The sequence below is a fragment of the Protobothrops mucrosquamatus genome, unplaced genomic scaffold, assembly GCF_001527695.2.
Source record: "Protobothrops mucrosquamatus isolate PMUCROS unplaced genomic scaffold, P.Mucros_1.0 scaffold23, whole genome shotgun sequence".
Lineage (NCBI taxonomy): Eukaryota > Metazoa > Chordata > Lepidosauria > Squamata > Viperidae > Protobothrops > Protobothrops mucrosquamatus.
Genome location: NW_015386408.1, coordinates 3,000,764 through 3,020,802, shown reverse-complemented (window position 1 = coordinate 3,020,802; position 20,039 = coordinate 3,000,764). Strand labels below are relative to the sequence as shown.

The 20,039-nt window shown below is 36.7% G+C and overlaps 1 protein-coding gene across 1 annotated transcript in view; it reads left to right on the top strand.

The window, feature by feature from the left end:
- FARS2 (phenylalanyl-tRNA synthetase 2, mitochondrial) overlaps window positions 1-20,039 on the top strand; it is a 186,560-nt gene that overhangs the window by 130,649 nt on the left and 35,872 nt on the right. Inside the window, exon 7 of the mRNA XM_015810849.1 lies at window positions 5,127-5,278. Coding sequence (XP_015666335.1) covers window positions 5,127-5,278 — 152 coding nt within the window. The remainder of the gene's footprint in view (window positions 1-5,126; window positions 5,279-20,039) is intronic.

The window sequence follows — 20,039 nt, the reverse complement described above, 5'->3', positions numbered from 1 at the left end:
AAGGGTTAGATGGACTTCCTCTAAGATTGTAATGCAGTCCCCATGTGAGAAATGATTGCCTGTAGTTTCAAAACTGGCATACATTTTGTATGGGAAGGATAGAATATATATGTTATTATTAACCCAATTAATAATTCACATCCACTGCTGCTGAGCTCCATTCATTTGCAAACAGAATATTAACCCTTAGAATAATCTCCTAGGGAACAAAGATTTAGTGACACTGCAAAGTGTAGAATTGTCCAAATATTAGGAACTTTACAGACGCCAGGACATTTTCTTATCCTTTGATTCATATTTCACTGCAGTTGCAACAAGGTCCTGAGCAGTGAACTGAATTATGTCAGCTGGAGAAAACAAAATATTTAAATACAGCAGTTGCCTCAGTGACTGTGAAACGATTACATTAGCTCAGTAATTGGGGAATTGAGATGCTTTTACTGATGCAGTTTGTGTTTGCATGTTTGTTTTTGCAATAATTTGTATGTAACAAAATATATGTAAAATATATGCAAAATCACACATCATGTTTCTCCCGATAGATGGATAATTATAATTGGAAGGAAGAAGAAATATGTTTAGCTCTATATGACCAGTGGGAGAGTTCTGCTTAATCAAGCAAAATGACAATTAATTTTGTTCTGATATGATATAAATTTAAGACAGAAGATTGTGTGTGTTGACATTTTTCAGTACAAGGAAATTTTCTATGAATGTTGATTCAGTCTCTGTTTCCCTCTAAAAATATTATGTTCAACGCTTTTTGATCTATAAAAGAAGAAGGAAAAAGGAGAATGCACAGGACAATATCAAAAAGTGATCCTAAGGTACTTCTAGGGCAGTGGTGGCGAACCTATGGCACGCGTGCCAGAGGTGGCACTCAGAGCCCTCTCTGTGGGCACTCGTGCCATGCCCCGGAGATGGTGAGCAACTAGCCCCCACCACCCTGGCCCCGCCCACCCAGTCTGCCATGACCACCGCAGCCACGCCCACCCGGCACCTGGTGATAAATAAGTGGGTTTTGGGTTGCAGTTTGGGCACTGGGTCTCTAAAAGGTTCGCCATCACTGTTCTAGGGGCAAGACAGGAACTTTTTGGTTCCTGGGAACTTTTTGGTTTATAGGTAAGTCTGTTACTAACAAGTGCTAAATTCACACTCTGGATTATGCATTTGTAATGAATTCTCAAATATGAATGAAGACATTCTTGTCTACGGTATTCTATTATGTTTTCGGTGACTAAACATTTTCTTCTTCTTTTATGTCATTGCACGATTCATAACATTTTTAAAGCTTTCCTGTAAGCCAATTTATGTCTATTAGTTAAGTTGTATCCTTGGCTTTTTTTATTAATATCACGTTTTAATAAAAATCTAAATATGTATGCCTTTAACGTCCTAGATAATGGAACTTCTTACCTCAGAAGACCCAAGTAGGCCTTCATTTTGGCTGGTTTTCAATGTTTGATTAAGGTATCCTTTTTTTCACCACACTTAATCTGATTTAAGCCCTCCCTTTTTTTAATGATACAATTTAATTCCTTTCCTTGAATGCTGCAAGGAGCAGGGGGAAGATAGGATAAGTTTGAATAAATAGAACATGTAATAGCAATAGCACTTAAACTTATATACCGCTTCATAGAACTTTACATCCCTCTCTAAGCGGTTTACAGAGTCAGCATATTGTCCCAACAATCTAGGTCCTCATTTTATCGATCTCAGAAGGATGGAAGACAAAGTCAACCTTGAGTTGGTCAGGATCGAACTGCTGGCAGTGAGCAGTGAGTTAGCCTCTAATACTGCATTCTAACCACAGCACCACCAAGGTTGACCTAATTAATTTCCAGGATAAAATATGTAATGTTCCAGGACAACATATTTGGAAATACATACAAACAACATTTTTGCCATAAAAATACAGTCCTAATCACAGTAGTGTTTTATATTGATAACATAAGTCACACAGTTCACATGCGCTTTGTGCTCATGCATTTTCTGTAGAGGCTCTTTAACGTGCTGCAATAGTATTGGTGTTCAAAAGGCTTATTCATACACTTTGGTATTTTATCAAGAAATGTGTGATGGCTTTATCGAGGCTTGAGTTTTGCAAGCACGGTTGAGGCAATGAATTTGTTTGACAAGCTTATTCGTGTAACAAGTTAGATAAGCATTTGTGATTCACAATTGGAGTCACTGTGGGGTTGTTAATTTGAAATTCTCACAGTATTCCTGATCAGATATTCATTAAAGTGTTTGCGTCATGTGCAGCCAGGTCTGTATAAATCAGTTTACTGTAAATTTACGCTTCTTACAAGTTTATTGCTTTATCAGGTATTCACTTAGGATTTCCACTGTTCTGTCATAAAATATTTCCCAGGCATAATATATATTCTCCTATTGAGTTAATACATGGTATTAATCAGGCAGTGCATCAGCTGCTGTGGGCAGAAAAGGAAACTAAGAAACATTGTTTACAGCTGAAGCAGCTGGGGATCACTTAATAGGGCACAGGACAAAAGAAGAAACATGTTAACATGAATGTAGGGTGGAGGTGGATCATTTGCAAGATGGATTTGACAGGCAGGAAGCACTTTTTTGTGTTGTTTTTGTTTTCTACTTCATCCTGTCCATCTTGGCTGGGTCCTCTAGCTAGAGAAAAAAGTTATAAATAAAAACTGTGAGCAGGGCCATCCATATCCATGAAAGTTAAAGTTCTATTTTCCTCTGTCTTAGCACATGATGAAAAAACTAGAGGGTTCGATAATTCTTTGTTTACTCATCATTGTAAGCCAATACTGCTTTAGTATGGTTTGTTTAACAATATATTAGTTTGTAGACAGGCTAATCCCAGTTTATTAAGACAACTATGATTTGTTTTGCCTCTGTCTATTACAGTATCCAGATGGATCTTAAGTTTCCCAGGAGTAAAAGGCTATTGTGCTCCTGTTTATGTGGGAGTGGGCTTTTGTTTAAACGGTATTAAACAATTGTTTATTGAAGAGCATGGATTTTTTTACTTGCACTTTTGCAAGGCACTGATGGAAGCTGTGTGTTCATGCAGGCTGTGAGATTTGTTTGTTTGCTTGAGTATTTCAGGGTCTTTCTTTTTAAAGAAAGTATATGAAATTTGTAATCCAGCTTCAAACGGTGGCATTAGATTTAGATTTGTTGTCCAGAAATAAATCACAAATTGATGCTTGACATGGGTTCAGATGTTTAAACAAACTGTAATTGGGTTAAACAAAGCCTGAATTTATGTTATGTACAACTCGGCCTTCTGTGCAGTAGAGAGTCACTGTATTGATAGAGGTTTGGAAGCCGGTACTTGAATTATTTTTAAAATGTCTAATTCCAGTTTTGGGAACACTGAATTCGTTAATAATCTCTGTGAAAATAATCTATTGCCTTGTGATCATTTTAGCATAGTTTTATCGGTGTGTATATGTGTGCAGCCCAGATTGCCAAAATTTAAAGAATCAAATTTCATGTTCATGAATATTTGCCCTTTAAAGACATTTTACTTTTCCCCTTTCCATGCTTCTTTCTTTTTCTGTGCTTTTCTAATCCTAGAAGTTTAGTGGTGCTGTAAGGAGTGTGAACACTTAACAATGTTTTTCAATAAATCAGAGTTTCAGAAAGCTCATCTGAGTAGAGGCAATATTTCCTGTCCTTTTTTTGAATAGATTTTATGACTTAAAAGAGTATCTTTCCTGTGATTGGACCGCAACAGGTAGCCATGTCTGATTTGCGATATTGTAATATCATTATATTAAAAATGTGATTTAGGAATGGCAAAAATGACACCAGGGGAAAATAGAAGAAAAATATAACACACAGTATTCCTTTCCCTTGTATGATGGGTGTTTATCAGTACGATATACTTCATCACGCATGCACACGCTATGAAGCTCCTGTTGATGGTGATTTTATTCTGGGTATCCACAGGCTCCATTGGCAGTATTTAAAACTGAATGGTAACAGTGAAACTGAAAAGTATAATATTGATCACTTCATGAGTGGACTACTGCAAGGGGCTGCCCTTGAAGACCATCTAGATGCTATAGCTGGCACAAAATGCAGTGACACAAGCGGTAAAGTCACTGCTGCTACGTGAGCTTCATTGGTTGCCGGTAGTCTTCCGGATGCAATTAAAGTTGCTTTATATGCCACACAAGGTGTCACCACCTACAAAGCTCTTCATGACATAGGGTCTGATTATATAAACACGCCTTTTCTGTCATAATCCCCAGCCTCAGGAACACCATCTACTTTCGTTTGGCAAGATTTCTGTTCATAGGTGAACAATAAAGAAACTACTGTAAAGTAACTCATTTTATTCTTGGTTCCTTGAGCATGATAGAGTATGATTTCTTGATTGAGCCCCTGTTGTATATATGTATGTATGTGTTTGTTTGTTTATTCATTCCATTCATTCATTCGTTCATTCATTCATTATATTTGTTTGAGTCCAAGCTGCTGGTTTAGTGGCTTTTAATTTTTTTCCCCATGGATTTTGTAAACTGCCTAGAGCCTTCTGAAATGGGTGGTCAAAATTATAGTGAATAATTAAATTAAATTATTAATTAAATTAAATTATTAATTAAATTAAATTAATCTTCCGTGCCAAAATTGTGTTCATTTCTGGTTTGAGATATTTTCCATTTTGCGCATACTTTTAAGCTCTCACGTTTCTCTTTAAATTTCTTACTTAGTTTTACTAACTAAAAATCTACTAACCTTAGGAGCAGTATAGTCTTTGTATCTATGAATATTAAACACATACAAACTGAAAACTGGTTTTTGAACATCAGCATGTGAAGAGCTAATCTGAAATGTGGTAAAGCTAGGTGAAAATACTCTAAATGTGCTTAAAATTACTTTATTTAAAGTTAAATGTAAAAGATTCTGTTTTCAAGATGCAATATTATTTTAACATAATGTAACTTTATAGCTGCTTAACCTATGTTGTAATTAATTTATAATGATTATAATGAAAAGTAGTAAATAAACACAATGACTTAATATTCAAAGCAATCACTGAAGAATTTACCTATTTTTATTATATTCTCACTTACCTCTTATTTTAGAGCATTGGTTTTCATTTTTTTTAATCTCTGTATATTTTTTAGCCTTTCAGTAAATACCCTCCTGTAATCAATGATATATCCTTTTGGCTGCCTTCCGAAAAATACTGTGAAAATGACTTCTATGATTTAATCCGATCTGTTGGAGGAGACATGGTGGAAGAAGTCAAGCTCATAGATGTATTCACACATCCAAAGTAAGTCTAGTGTTTTCTATATCATGGTGAAGTATTTGTAATTAGTGTTTACAAATATTTACTAATATTCTAAATAGAGGTAAACATTTCATAATCATTATATATTGCCACTCACTTGTAAAGTGACTCTAAAGTTCTAAAAAGTTAAAAACAACAAAAATACATTGAGCATTGGTGCGGGGAAGCCACAACTGTTTCCATGGATGAGTCAGGCAGAGAGGGATGTTTCATGCCTCAGATGCCCTCCAGGTCTCTGAATCTCAGCTCTGAAAATTTCCCAGTAGCTGAAAATGTTACATTTTCAAAGCTATACATCTAGGAGAATATCCAGATTAGGAAAGGCTGAACTAGAAGAATAAAGTGATTAGCTGTGGTGGCGCAGTGGTTAGAATTCAATATTGCAGGCTAACTCTGCTAACTGTTAGGGGTTTGATTCTGACTGGCTCAAGCTTGACTCAGCCTTCCATCATTCCGAGGTCAGTGAAATGAGGATCCAGATTGTTGGGGGCAATATGCTAACTCTGTAAACCTGCTTAGAGAGTGCTGTAAAGCACTATGAAGCGGTATTTAAGCGCTATTGCTATTAAGCAAGATTAACACAAGTTTAGTAGAAAGTGTATTTGAGCTGATAAATTTATGATGATGGCAGGATGGCCGAGGAAGATATGGTAGAAGAACTCAGCTCAATTGCTTGTGGGCTAGCTCAGGTGTAGACATTGTTAAGCAAAGATATTAAAATCAGAGACCAATGAGCAATCTGATGTTTTTATGAACGGGTATGAGGATCTGGTAAAACAGCTCCTATTCAAAATTACATCTCTGAAAGGAAATATATGAGTATGAATATTTGGGTTAAAGGTCCACTACTAATGTTAACTCTATTAAATATAGACACCTTTAAATGGTTTCTCATAGCCACCTTTGGCATGTGCCAAGCTGTTTTATGTACACTTCAAGTAGCTGAGATTATTCTTCTCTAACTTTCCAGAGACATTACAAATAAAAATTGTAGTGCCCATAGAGATTTCAGAAAAGGGTGAAGAAAATTGTGTATCTGTTGTTTATGGTGAGTTAATGTATGTATTAAAGACTCAACTCACATAAGTGTCATTAAAATGATTTGAAATGACTTCCTCAGGGGAATATAATTGAATCGGCCAAACTTTTAAATATATCCCCTGGATTCATTTTATCTGTCTTATGTTAATAAAGGTGTTTTTTTAAGATAAGAAACAATAACTTGCCCAATAAAGTTTCATTCATATCTTATCAGAGAGTTTAATCTTAGAAACCACTAATCTTTGGGGTCTTTTATATTGGTGAAAAGCTACTTTGGAAGGAGGCAAATAATACAGAGAGGAATAGGGAAAGAGGACTGTTTAAAGTTCATTTGCTTTTTAGTTTGCAGTATTTAGTGCAGCATTCCTCAACCTTTCCATCTTTGTGGACTGGTGAGGGAGGGAGAGGGCATGGTTACGTGTGGGTGGTGAGTGAGCACGCACGCTTGTGCAGCTCACCCATTGCTTGCGCAAGTGGAGCTGCGCACGCTCACCCGCCACTTCCATGGCCTGGTTCCGAATGATCCAAGGCCTGGTAGTGGGCTGTGGCCTGGGGGTTGGGGACCCCTGATCTAGTGTATGGGAAGCAAGGCTGTGAGTTGAGAGGCGTGGCAAATAGTCATTTCTACCATAGTCATTAATCCATAATCACAATTATGCCAAAATAATGAAAGATGCATTGTGACCTTTGTACTTGAGATGTGACATTGCATAAAAGGTATCAGAAGTAGAGTTAGAATTGTGACATTGCTATGTACATTTATCACTTACTGTCTCATGTTATTCTCCTTCACACATCCATGTTTTCCATGTATGAAGAAAGGTACAAGAGAATATATATAGGAAGAAATAGACAAAAGTCTAATCCAGAAATGAAGTGATCTGACAGTAGTATAATATATAAGAAATATTTTTTTAATCGGAACAACGAAAATAGTCTTTAAAAATGTCACATGATATAGTAAGCAACTAAATAAATATTATTTTTGCTGTATCACATAATCTTTGACGAAATCTCTTTTTATATCTCAGTGGTTTGCTTGATTACTTCCTATAAGCAGAGTTACATATTTGTAACTGGCTGAAGCAAATTACCTACCTACCTACCTACCTACCTACCTACCTACCTACCTACCTACCTACCTACCTACCTACCTATCTATCTATCTATCTATCTATCTATCTATCTATCTATCTATCTATCTATCAAATTTAAATAAGCTGACTCTGGGCTTATGTTTCTGAGGAAAATTTGTAAAAATTAAAAAAAATGGTCATATAATAAAAACCCATAACCCCCCACCTCCTGTGGCAACAATAACTCAGTCAAATTAACCACTTGATTGGCTCCATCTCCATCGGCTGACAAAACCAAGTTTTTGGGGCCTTTCAGAAAAGCAGCAGTATGGGGAATAACCATTCCTCAAGGGGAATAATGTTTCATAAAGAAGGGGCCACCACCAAGACGGCCCTTTTTCAAGGTCCCAAATATTAATACTGGGAAAAGAAAAGCCATTGACTGTCATTGTTTAGTTAGGTAGATGATGATTCGTAAAACATTTTGATGCATCTAGTTTCAGAATACAAAGATATCCACTTTGAATTCACATATTTCCTCGGTGAGATGGAATACTGGCAAATATTATTTGTTAAATAATATCTAGCTTTCAAAATATTGGTTTATGTTGGTTTTCATTTCTCCTTCCACATTTCTATTAAGCTGTTCTTTTCAAATATCCTAATAAATTATGCTTCCGCTTTGCAGCGAAAAAAGAAAATTGTGTTCCAGGTAAGCTAGTTTGGTGTAGTGGCTAAGGTATCAGACTAGAAGCCAGAAGACCTTGAGTGCTACTCTCACCTTAGGCACCATGCCAGCTAAATTACTTGGGCCAATCATGCTTTCTCAGACACTGGAAGGAAGCAATGGCAAACCACTTCTGAAAAAACCTTGCCAAGAAAACTATAGGAACTTGTCCAGGCAGTCTCTGAGAACTGGACACGATTGAATGGAAGAGAAAAATGAAAAGAAAGAAAGCAACACAATTTTCTGTTAGAAGCACATAAACGAAAACATAATCAGTTCAGATTTTTAGCATTGATTTTTCAGCATTTATATGTTCATTCTGAACACATTTTACTTGCAAAGCAAACAAATCTACAAAGAAGAAAGTGAAAAGAGAATCCAACAGGCACTAAAGTAATCTGTGTGGAATTTGTATCATTTGGATACGACAAGGAGCTTTTTGAATCTTTTAATTTACTAATATTTCTTTATCTGTCTAATAATTTATATGAAGATTTGGGCACCTGCTGGAAAGGAGCTTGACTCTTGGCCTTGTATTCCTTTTCAGTTTAGAATAGCTTGAAAATTAAATGATGTAATCTCCAATTCAAGATGAAAATTACTCTTTTCTTCATACTAGAATTTGATTTGGTTGAGATGAAGATTTCCAGTCTGGCAAATTTTTGTTTCCATTTTTAAATTAAAACTCTGTAGAAAAATCCTCTAAATAAATCAAGGGGCAGATGGATATTGAAACTATATTCTAATGTATCTTTTTTTAACTCTTCAGAAGCCTATCACATTTAAAACTGTGTGACATGAATACTGACAATTTTAGAATGGCTGTTTCTCTTCTAGTGTATCGTCTAAAGGAAATTGGCATACATGCTAGCCCAGAAAATGATAGTGAAGGAGGATAAGCTAAATCATTTGTTTCCACAAAAAAGCAGTGTAAACTATATTGGGCTTTTAATCAGAGGAGATGTGATAAAATGTGTGATGAGAGAAAATGTTTGAAGAAGCAAATAGATAGGTGATAGCGCTCGTTTATTCCAGTTTCCAAGTAATTAGCTGTTTATAGTAACATTTGTTAAATATCATAATTCCCATGCTGATCCTTGCATCCAAGAATTTATGCCCTGCAATTATCTTTAGGGGAAGAAAGAAACAATGATAGGAATGTTATCATAGACATTCATGTACATTTGGGGAAAGCTACATCCTTTTATGGACCCTTTTGAATGATGTTGTACAGGTAGTCCTTGACTTACAATAATTCGTTTAGTGACTGTTCAAAGTTACAACAGCACTTTAAAAAGTGACTTATGATCCTTTTTCACACTTATGACAGTTGCAATGTCCCAGGGTCATGTCATCAGCTTTTGTGTCTTTCTGACAAAGTCAATGGGGAAGCCAGATTCACTTAACAACCAGGTTACTAACTTAAACAACTGCAATAATTCACTTAACAACTGTGGCAAGAAAAGTCGTAAAATGGGGCAAAACTCACTTAACAAATGTCTCACTTCGCAAACATAAATTTTGGGCTCAGTCGTGGTCGTAAGTTGAGGACTACCTATATTTTCCCAATGGCTTTGGTAAAATTGGAGGACAAGTCTTTACACATTTGTATGCAGTCAGCCATAATAAACTGACTGCCACGAGGAGACACTTTATATTTTATTAGTTTTCCTGCTCTTCTTTCCTACTCTTGTAACTAGGTAGCTTCCCAACTGTTGTTTCTCAAGTCAAGGTGGAAGTAAGTAGCAGGAAGTTAGCTCAAGGGATAGGACCATCAAGGAGAGTCGATGATCAAACGAAGAGTTAAAGAGGCTATTTCCTTTGATTCTTCATTTATACTTTTTATTTTATTTGTCTTAAAACATTTATTTCACCCTTTCCAAAGAGATCCAAGTGCTTTTAAGGCCTAAAATATACCAATAGGGAAGGGGAAAAATATTAAGCAAAATAGGCATTGTGAATCACCAATTTTAAAGGGGTTAAGATCTCTAAGAGTGGCAGAGGAGAGATAAGAAATTCTAAATCTATATAAACTCAGAAATTGATAAATCCCATAAAAGAGTATTTTTATTTTAATGGTGATGGTGGTGGTGAGGATGACAATGCAAGTCATCCAGTGTCCCCACAATAAGACAAAAGCAAGCTTAAAATCTTTGTTGAGATAATGTATGCTTTTGCTGTTTAAAATAACCAAAGAAACAAATTAGGGGTGGGGATTAAAAGAACTTTGAAGGATCAGTTATTTCTGATTTAGAGATAAATCCAAGCAATGGCTTATCCTAAGTCATATTGTAAAAATAACATAATTATATTGCATTTTCATCTAGATCAGGGGTTCTCAACCTTGGCAACTTTAAGACTTGTGGACTTCAACTCCCAGAATTCCTCAGCCAGCAAAGCTGGCTGAGGAATTCTGGGAGTTGAAGTCCACAAGTCTTAAAGTTGCCAAGGTTGAGAACCCCTGACCTAGGTGTACCTTATGTGATTCAATATATATACCTGTACATAAGTATAATTACTTGTATATGAGCAATAAATGCTCCAAAGATTTGAAAATGTTAATCTATTTTGCCCAATTTGAAAATGCCTTTCTAACCATGTTTAGGTGACTAACAGTTACAGCTATTGAGGTTACAGTTACAGCTATTGAGGTTAATGCTGTTTTCAATATGTGCATACATATAAAAATAATATTTAATTAATAAATTATACCTGGCCCAGAAAAAAAACCTTGAGAACCTAACACGAAAAGAATTCTATTAAAGAAAAATATTATTCCAGTATCTTAATGCTTGATAGTTTAAACATTAACTTCGACATGTACCTAATCAACTGGAATATTGGATTTAGGTGAAAGTTGCATATGATCATTTATTTTAATAAAAAATAATTCACTATTAATCCATAAATTAACTGAATATATGATCACTCATGATGGTTTATCTTACATTATAAGCACATGCATATTAAATATATGAATGTTAGAACCAATTACTTTTTAAAAGTGGAAGATGGAAATTATGAGTATGACTGTTTCATTAAGATGGGTGGTTTTAATACATCTGATTTCTGAATGGGCACAATAGTGAACCTTAAAAATCACTTTTGATATTTTTTTGAATGTTGCTCATTCATATAGGAACCTAGCAAGTTATTGTATAAGTAATCTTAAATAAGTGAATGCTAGGAAGTGAAGCTATCCCTTTCAAACACTCAGTTTGGGGCTAATGCCCAGTAGTATTTTATGAAGATTTAATTAACCTTTAACTATAAGATTTAGTGTTTTACATTTTTAAATATTACCATCCAGCCAAATCATTCCTCCTATCAATTAAGACTGGTAATAGATTCAGCCTCGCATAGAAGTCTGTTAAAATGCTGGAGATGATGCTTGAAATTTTTCCTGTAATATTTCATATTTCATGTTAATGTATTAATTAATGTACGAATTAATATTTCATGTTCTGTACTCATTAGTTCACCAGAGATAATTGTTTAATCAGATAATGATAAAACTTGTTTTTACTGACACTGATTTTCCTGACTCACTCCTGGGTCCCAAGGTGCAACTTGGATGCCTCTCTTAATATACTCCAAAACAGTGGGATTTCTTGTAGAAGCTTATGTTGAATAATCTCTAGACAGAAAGGCAAATGATGCTGGCATGTATATTCTTTGTGTGTTGCATAAGGGTGCTTGACATTGAAAGAGGTGACGGAAGAAAAGTTGTATAGATTACAGTAAAAATATTCCAATATGTAGATCAGAGGTTTATAATGGGACCAGAAACACATTCCTTGCCTGTTTAAAGCTACTTATGTACTTTTCAGAATTCCCCTTGTAATGGTAACTAATTTCAAATCTCTTCAGAAAAAAATCTGTAATGTCTATTTACAAAGCATTTCATTGGTCTAATGTTCTACACTAGTGGTCATATTTGCATTAATGCTTTTAAGCTGTTGCAATAACCTTGCAGTTATCTACTATAAAAATATAAATACTATTAGCCAGTAGGGAGGTACCGGCAAATTAGATGGATGTACAAGAGCTTACAATCCCTATTCATTTCCCTTGCTTCAAAATGCTTTCTTTAGTGGACTGCTGCCTGCAAAAAGCACATAATAAATCCCAGCACTAATTCCTAAGCTAATTTCTGTGAAGTGCTTTGTAAATAGCCACAGTTCTCAGAGACTCTATGGCAGCTTTTCTCATCTGATACTCTCCAGATGTTTTGTTCTACACTATTTACTCAGTGTCCTGCTGGCTTGGGAGATTATAGAGACTGTAGTTCAACTCATCTCAGGGCAACGACTGATTTTATTTATATAAAAAGAAGAACAAGAAGAATCTAAACTCTTTGAAAGAAAGGTTTGGAACATGTTTATTCTATTCTATTCTGTCTCTGATTATCTTATGGCAAATTTCTCAGGTTCTGTCATAGCACGCTTCCAGGATTATTTTTTTTTAAAGGTCTGCATCTACAGAAAAGGGGAGTTCCTGTGTACTTGGTCTTGCATTTGTGTGCTTAACTAGAAGTGCCTGTCCTGCTGCAATGTTTTTGTCTCAAGCAATTTATTTTGTTTTTATTGTACATAAAAACATTGAAAATATAGTTTGTCTTCAACGTGATTTTCTGATCTAGCATCAGGGAGTGTAAAGTCGCCACCTTGGAAAGTGGTTCCTAAGATAATACTGTATACAGGGAGACAAATTGTCCATTATTTGGTTTTAATTTAATAACATTGGGATTCGTTATTTTAATATGGGATTCGTTATTTTAATATAGTTGTATGCGTGTAGTTCTTTCCTAATAGTTTGACTGTGGACTGGAGAATTGTCGCTTGGTGGGTCTAAAGCAGATTGCTTAAATTTGGAGCTTATGCTCAGAAAGTTTAGGTAACTTTGCCTTATAGAATAAAATAGTAAAGAAAACCTCTGATGTCATATATGTTTCTTTCAGTCTTCCATTTCCATAACCTACATTAGCCAGTAACAAAGAGGATGTAATACACCATTCTCTTAACTCTGATTTGAAAGCAAATGATTTTGTTTTAAGTTAGAGTAGAGCTTCAGCAGCAGCCTGGACTTGTCAACTGAGATGTTTACTTGTTCCATTAAAAAGCACTCATGTTTTGTAGATGTCACAATTATTTAGCGTTATACAATGATAGAAAAAATAATTCATTCTGTATTTTGATTTTCTAATTTTTTTTCATACTTTTGCAACTGAATGCTATCGGAGCCTATAGGGCAGTGGTGGTGCCAGAGGTGGCACTCAGAGCCCTCTCTGTGGGCACACGCGCCATGCCCCGGAGATGGTAACCATCCCTCCTCAACCAGCCGCCCACTAACTCGCCGAGATCTCACATGGCCAGATGCATCCCAGCACCCATACACTTGCTGGCCTCTGTGTGCAGGGGCCGATGGTGTCAGGCAGCAGCCGCCCCGACCTCACCTTGCCCTGTGACAATGGCACCCCCACCTTGCCTCACCTCACCCACCAGGACGAGCCTCCTGCCCACCACCCCACCTGCCAGAGACCCCCTGGATCTCCCCAACCCTGCCTGGCCCCCACAGGCATCCCTCCCCACGAGCAACATCGAGGTGATCACGCCCACCTTGGTCACACCCACCCAATCTGCATGACCACCACAGCCACGCCACCCAGTGGGCCATGCCCACCTGGCACCCGGCGATAAGTGGGTTTTGGGTTGCAGTTTGGGCACTCGGTCTCTAAAAGGTTTGCCATCACTGCTATAGGGAGAGAGGAATCTAGATGTAGCACCAAAGACTGATGCTTATTTATTTTATAAACAAAGCCATCCAATTTGTGATGTGCCAAATCTTAAAAAGTAATTCAGTCAATTCAGCTAAAAGGGACAAGCAGAAGCAGTTGGATAAGAGTTCTTCCTATTATTAATAAACAGTCATTCTTGACTTACGGTATATAAATCTCACAAATATCCCCATTTCATATCACATAGTTCTCCTCACAGCATGTAGATCTAGAAGTATAACATGTCCTGCTCAAAATACATTTCTGAAATCCTTTGCAAAGAGGAATAAAGACTTGAAATGAAGAAGACTTGGGGCAATAATGAATCTTCCAAGAGTGGCATTCTGTCAAAAACACTCCAAGACTGCAGTGTAAAATTCTGCAAGAAGTTACAAAAAAAGCCTTCTCAAAACAACATCCAGGAATCTGAGGCCGTTTAACCTTGACTGAGACCTTTGTCACCTTGTCTCACCTTCTTTTTCTCATGTCAGTCATAATTCATAACTCAGCTATCAGAAAAGGCTAAAAATGAGATTAATGCAAAAATAGGCTGAAGCTATGACTCACCATCAGTTCATTTCTGGATGACCTTCCATACTTCTGGAAGAACTTTCTAAGGACAAGTGAATCATATCTGCAACTTTTGGGGCTACATGAGTGTCAAAGATATCCTTGGGGGATCAGCAAATGATGAAAGCATACAACTCGGTCAGTGACTCTGGTGTGTGTCATTATGTCTGGAGGCATCTAAATGCTTGCATTTACAATGAGAATTTCATACCATGTGTCAAACATACAGGTGGCAAGATGCTTTGATCATGATCTAGGGGTGCTTTGCTGCATCAGGTCTTAGGCAACTTGCCATCACTGAAGAAGGAATGACTTATGCTTGGTACCAAAGGATTCTGTAGGAGAATGTTAGTCTACCTATCTGTCAATTGTGCTTGAAAACCTCACATTATTGAATTGAAACAGATTTCCTTTCTTATAAATGAATGATAATTACATTTCCATTTCAATCATTTGGGCAATATATCAGTTTCTTAATGTGTGCACAGTTTCTGCTTCCTTTCTAAATACTAATCACCGGTCTCCAGCCAAAGAAAAAGCCGGGGCTCCAAATTAAGTGAACATTCAAAGGATGGCTGCACAGCAAATAAAATTTTCACAGAAGGGCTGTGAATATATAGTTGTTGGAAAGAAATCTCAGGACATCTTGATAGAAAGTCATTAAGAATGTCATGTTAGAACATGGGGGAATTAGATGAGAAGTTTTATTCTCTCTTGGATTGATTCTCCATCATTCTCAGGTAGAAAATATCCTGATAAGACAATCTGTAATAATTCTTTGTGTTCTGAAATGGAGTCAAAAATGAAAAGTTGAAAAGGTTTGAAGTACAAGCTCTTTACAAGTGATGCAAACCAGCATATATATGCCTTTTCCAAGTTAACTATAGTTTTAGATCTTCAACCTACAGACTTTTATCTAAAAATGAAGTTGATGGAAAATATCACTAATGCTCTACTAAGTTAATTTTAGAATTTTTCTGTTGAAAATTTAAAGCACTGCTTACGTTTTTTTCTGACAGTGTTGCATCTTACTTCATTGAGTGTTGTCTTTTAAATGTGGCATAAAAGTGAACTCATAGCTTACTTAATTTCTCTCTTATTTTGGATATGACTTTTCTTTATCTATTCATAATCTCCATTTTCACTCAGTTGCCTGCAGTGAGAGCCTGAATCATTCTGAACCCCATTAAGGATATTGGCAAATAAAATTGCAGTTGCAGTATCAAGGAAGGATATAACTCATCATGGCTTTGCCCTAACTGATAAAATGACTTGCATGCTTTAGAATACCTTCTGGGTGATTTTTCCCCTTTTATGGAAGTATATTAGTTGAGGCCAAATTCTGTTACATTGACAAAACTGCCATGCATTAATCTCTCCATTCCAGATTCTAATTGGTTATATATAAAGGCAGAAGTAAACAAGATTTGTAAAATACTGCTTCTTTTTATTTTTTGAGCTGTGGTGGCTCAGTGGGTAGAATGCAATATTGCAGGCTGACTCTGCCCACTGCGAGGAGTTTGATCCTGACCGGCTCAAGGTTGACTCAGCCTTTCATCCTTCTGAGGCTGATAAAATGAGGATCCAGAGTGTTGGGGGCAATATGCTGACTCTCTAAACTGCTTAGGGAGTGCTGTAAAGCAGTATACAAGTCTAAGTGCTATTGCCTGAGCTCTGGTCTGATCCTGTAATTTATAAACAGCTTGAATGTTGACAAGTTTCTTTTTTGCCTAATTTGGGTATACATGCATTTATGTAGCCTTTGTGTGATTCATACAAGGTAAAATTAGGAGTTTATAATCCATATGACAATTTCTAAAAGCCTCTTTTAAATAAAAGAGGATCAAAAGCAAGACTAAACCAAAACAAAGAATTCGTCAAATCATAGAATTGGAAGGAGCTTTAGAAATTGCCTAACTGAGTCCCCTGTTTGGTGTAGGAACCACTTGAATTTCTCTGACACATGACAGTCTGGCTTCCAGCAAAGGATGGCTCATTGTGGCAGCCTATTCTATTGGCTGAAAGCTTATATGGTCAGGAAGTTCCTCCAGATATCTAGTTGTACCCTACTTCCTTGTAGTTTTATTCTATTGGTTCTGATCCTGTAATCTGAGGCAATAGAAAATAAATCCACCCTTCTTTTATGAGATAAAAGAAACATTGTCTTTTCTAAGAAATGGCTCTTGACTTCACTGATGCTGTATTGTTAAATTTGTATGGAATCATGGCAAATGCATAAAGCAAGCATTATTAGCAAATGTGCTCACTTTGAATTGACTGAGCTTATCCTTTGTGCTTCAAGTAGACTAAAGAACATATAAAATAAAGTAATAAAACATAATGAATCAGACAATAAAACATTACAAAAATCATAGTCAGGGACAATTAACATTGTAAAATGTCTATAGATCATGACATTCCACAGTCAATTTTCTTAGTTCTTGAATTTTTTATATGATGTTCTTTTAACTAACACTATTAACAATAATGCTGTTATTATTAAAGTTGTATGACAACTTTAGAATATTAAAATATTATGAAAGTAATATTTAAAATATTTTTTAAAACTCTCTTAGATAAGTGAGTAACTGTAGATAATCCATTTTACATGTTACGTCAATATTACCCATTAAGACATATTGCAGCTGTTGGGAAGAGAGTTAATAACCAATGTGCTGATCAAAATTGGGCCTCTTCGTGATTTCTTTCTGTAAAAAATTAAATTGATAGACAATCCAATCATGAACATCCATTGACTCATTTAATTCAGCTACCCTAAGGCAGCAAGGGAAAGCCACTGACTTATGGATGTAATCTAACTTTCTAGTCGTAGCCAATTCAGCCTTCAGGACCTCAAACAAGTCTTCTCCACTTTCCCTAAGTCATTAACCGATTCTATCATAGCTGATAGGAAAGTGACTGCTGACATCTTTACTGAAATGTCAGTATATGTGGTTATACATCTGCTACTCTTGTCTTTTCTTCTTTAAAGGGGAATGTCAAAGTAGGCCAAGTCAGGAAACAGATACTATAAGTACTATGGGAATTCTGCTTTATTGGTGCAGGGCAGAGGTGGGAAATGATGGCCCTTTTATGACTTGTGGACTTCAGCTCCCAGAATTCCTGACCATGGCCATTCCTGGACCACCAACGAATGGTGGACCATTCGTTCCCCGTCTCTGGTGTAAGGTAGTCATAAAGTCCACAAGTCATAAAGGGGTGATCGTTTCCCACCTCTGGTTAGAGTATAGTAGGAGAATCTTGAAGTCTAACAATTTCTGTCTGCTTTCTCTTTTAGTAAAAATCAAAACAGGGTCATGAGTCTCTTTCTTATCTCCTCTTTCTTCTAAGTAGGTGTTTACCTAACTGTTCTTGCATTTCTTGTTCACGGTTAGCTTGATATTCCTTTATAGAGAATGACAATGGAAAGCATCAACACATCTTCTGTATGTGACAGGCAGATGATAGGGTAATGCTTTTCCCAAGAGAAGCAGGAAGATAGAATCCTGAAAGAGGCAGCAGCAGTATTCATAATAATACTTTTATATGCAAGTAAGGAAAAGTACAGGACAGTGACTAAAGTTGGTTGTATTTAGCTGATTGCCATCATGGCTTTTTTTTTTTGCTACTTTTTCAGAAAGACTTAAAATATATGAAGCCGCAATTAGACCTACACACCGCAGGGGAGTTTATATCTTTTAAATTAAAGTTAAATTCAGTAACTTGCAGAGCTTAATGATCAACACATCAAAAATTGTAAAGCAGACATCTGCATAAAGGTGTTGGAGTTTGAGATGTATATGTGCCTACACTTATTGCACTGTACTTTTAATTATGCATATGCAGGCAGACTCTTATAGAAGAATGAGTGTTTAATAACTTAATTGGCAGCATTTCCCATTATACATCTATGCCATTTCACTCCACATCCGTGTATTGGTACTTTTCAATTCAATGAAGATGAAGCAGCCAAGTTTATGTTTTACTAGACAATGTTGGGTCATCATTTCAGAGATATTTTCTTACTTCAGCAGATAAGAATAAAAGCTGGGGAAAAGGACTGACTTTTGACTTCTTGCCAGCTTCCTCATTGAATTTTCTTGTGGGAAGCTGGTAGGGAACATCAACCAACCTTCCTTCCTTCCTTCCTTCCTTCCTTCCTTCCTTCCTTCCTTCCTTCCTTCCTCAGTGTTTGTCCCCCTTCCTTTTGGGGGGGGTCACAGGTGTGTGTAAGAGATGCTGTGTAGGTCAACTAAGGTGTGTCAGGGTGGCAAGAGTCAAAAAGAATGCATGGGATTTAGAGGTGTGTCAGAAGTGCTGCACCATTCAGAGATGTTGTGTGTGTTTGGGGGGGGGGGGTTGCTGGCTGGGAAACCTAGGAATGTTTGTGAGTGCACAAAAGGTGCCATACAGGTCAGAGACAGACTGTTGGGTGGCAGCATGGGTTGGGAAGAGTGTGTGGGGTGGGTAGGTGAGGGTCCTGAATAGGTATCACAGAGATTGGAGAAGGCACATGGGAGGGGCACAAGTCAGCAAAGGCACCCAGGAATGTGCAAGAGCTGCCATGTGGGTAGGAAGGCCTTTTGGGGGGCAGCACAGATCAGGGAGGATGCATAAGTGTGTGGGTTGGAGAAGGTGTGGGAGCAGTACAGCTCAAGGAAGGCACACGGGGCGGCACAGGTTGGAGATGCATGGGCCAGGGGGTTCCTCCCTTTCTTTTCCCTTCTCTTCCGGCAGATAAGTGGTTGCTACTGGGTGAGGGAGGAAGCGAGGTATTGCAAGACTGGCTGGGAAATTGTCATGGAACATTGAAAATAAAGATTGTACGACTGCAGCAGCAGTCAGCAGCAATGAAGTAGCCACAACTTTCCCAAATTTCATTCCGTCATCCGTTCCTGGATTTTAGACACATCCTGTAAATTAGCCCATTTGAAGGTACCTTGGCTCAGATGTACAGTTTTGCCTAGTTAAAGGTTATGAGAAGAGCTTTAGTAGTAGATAGGGAGTCCAGAAAGCATTAAAAAAACATGATTCGTCAAGTATTTAATGTCTGAATATTGGAAGATAAGCTCTGGATTTTCTTTGGCCTTTGTAGTGTTCTTTTTAAAAAAATATTTTCTCTTCATGTTTCCAAACAAGTACTCCATACATGTATTTTTTTTTTTTTTTCAATTTTTTTTTTATTATTTTCAACATAAAAAAAAGAACACATCACAAGTACATCACAATTGAAACCCCCCCCACCCCCCACCCGGACTTCCCAAACCTAATCCCAGGATACTATTTATCTAAAAGTAACCTTATATTAATATCCCTAACTCCACAAAATATAATTCTACATAAGTAGGTGAAATATATATATATATGTATAAAAAGAGAAAATTTTTTATCTAAAAACCTAACCTATATTCCACCATTCTATGCTTATTTTGAATATAAACGATCCATCTTCTCCATATTGATAAAAATTGTTCATTTGAGTGATCCTTCAAATAAGCCGAAATCTTTGCCATTTCAGCAAGATGCGAAACCTTCACTCTCCAGTCCTCTATT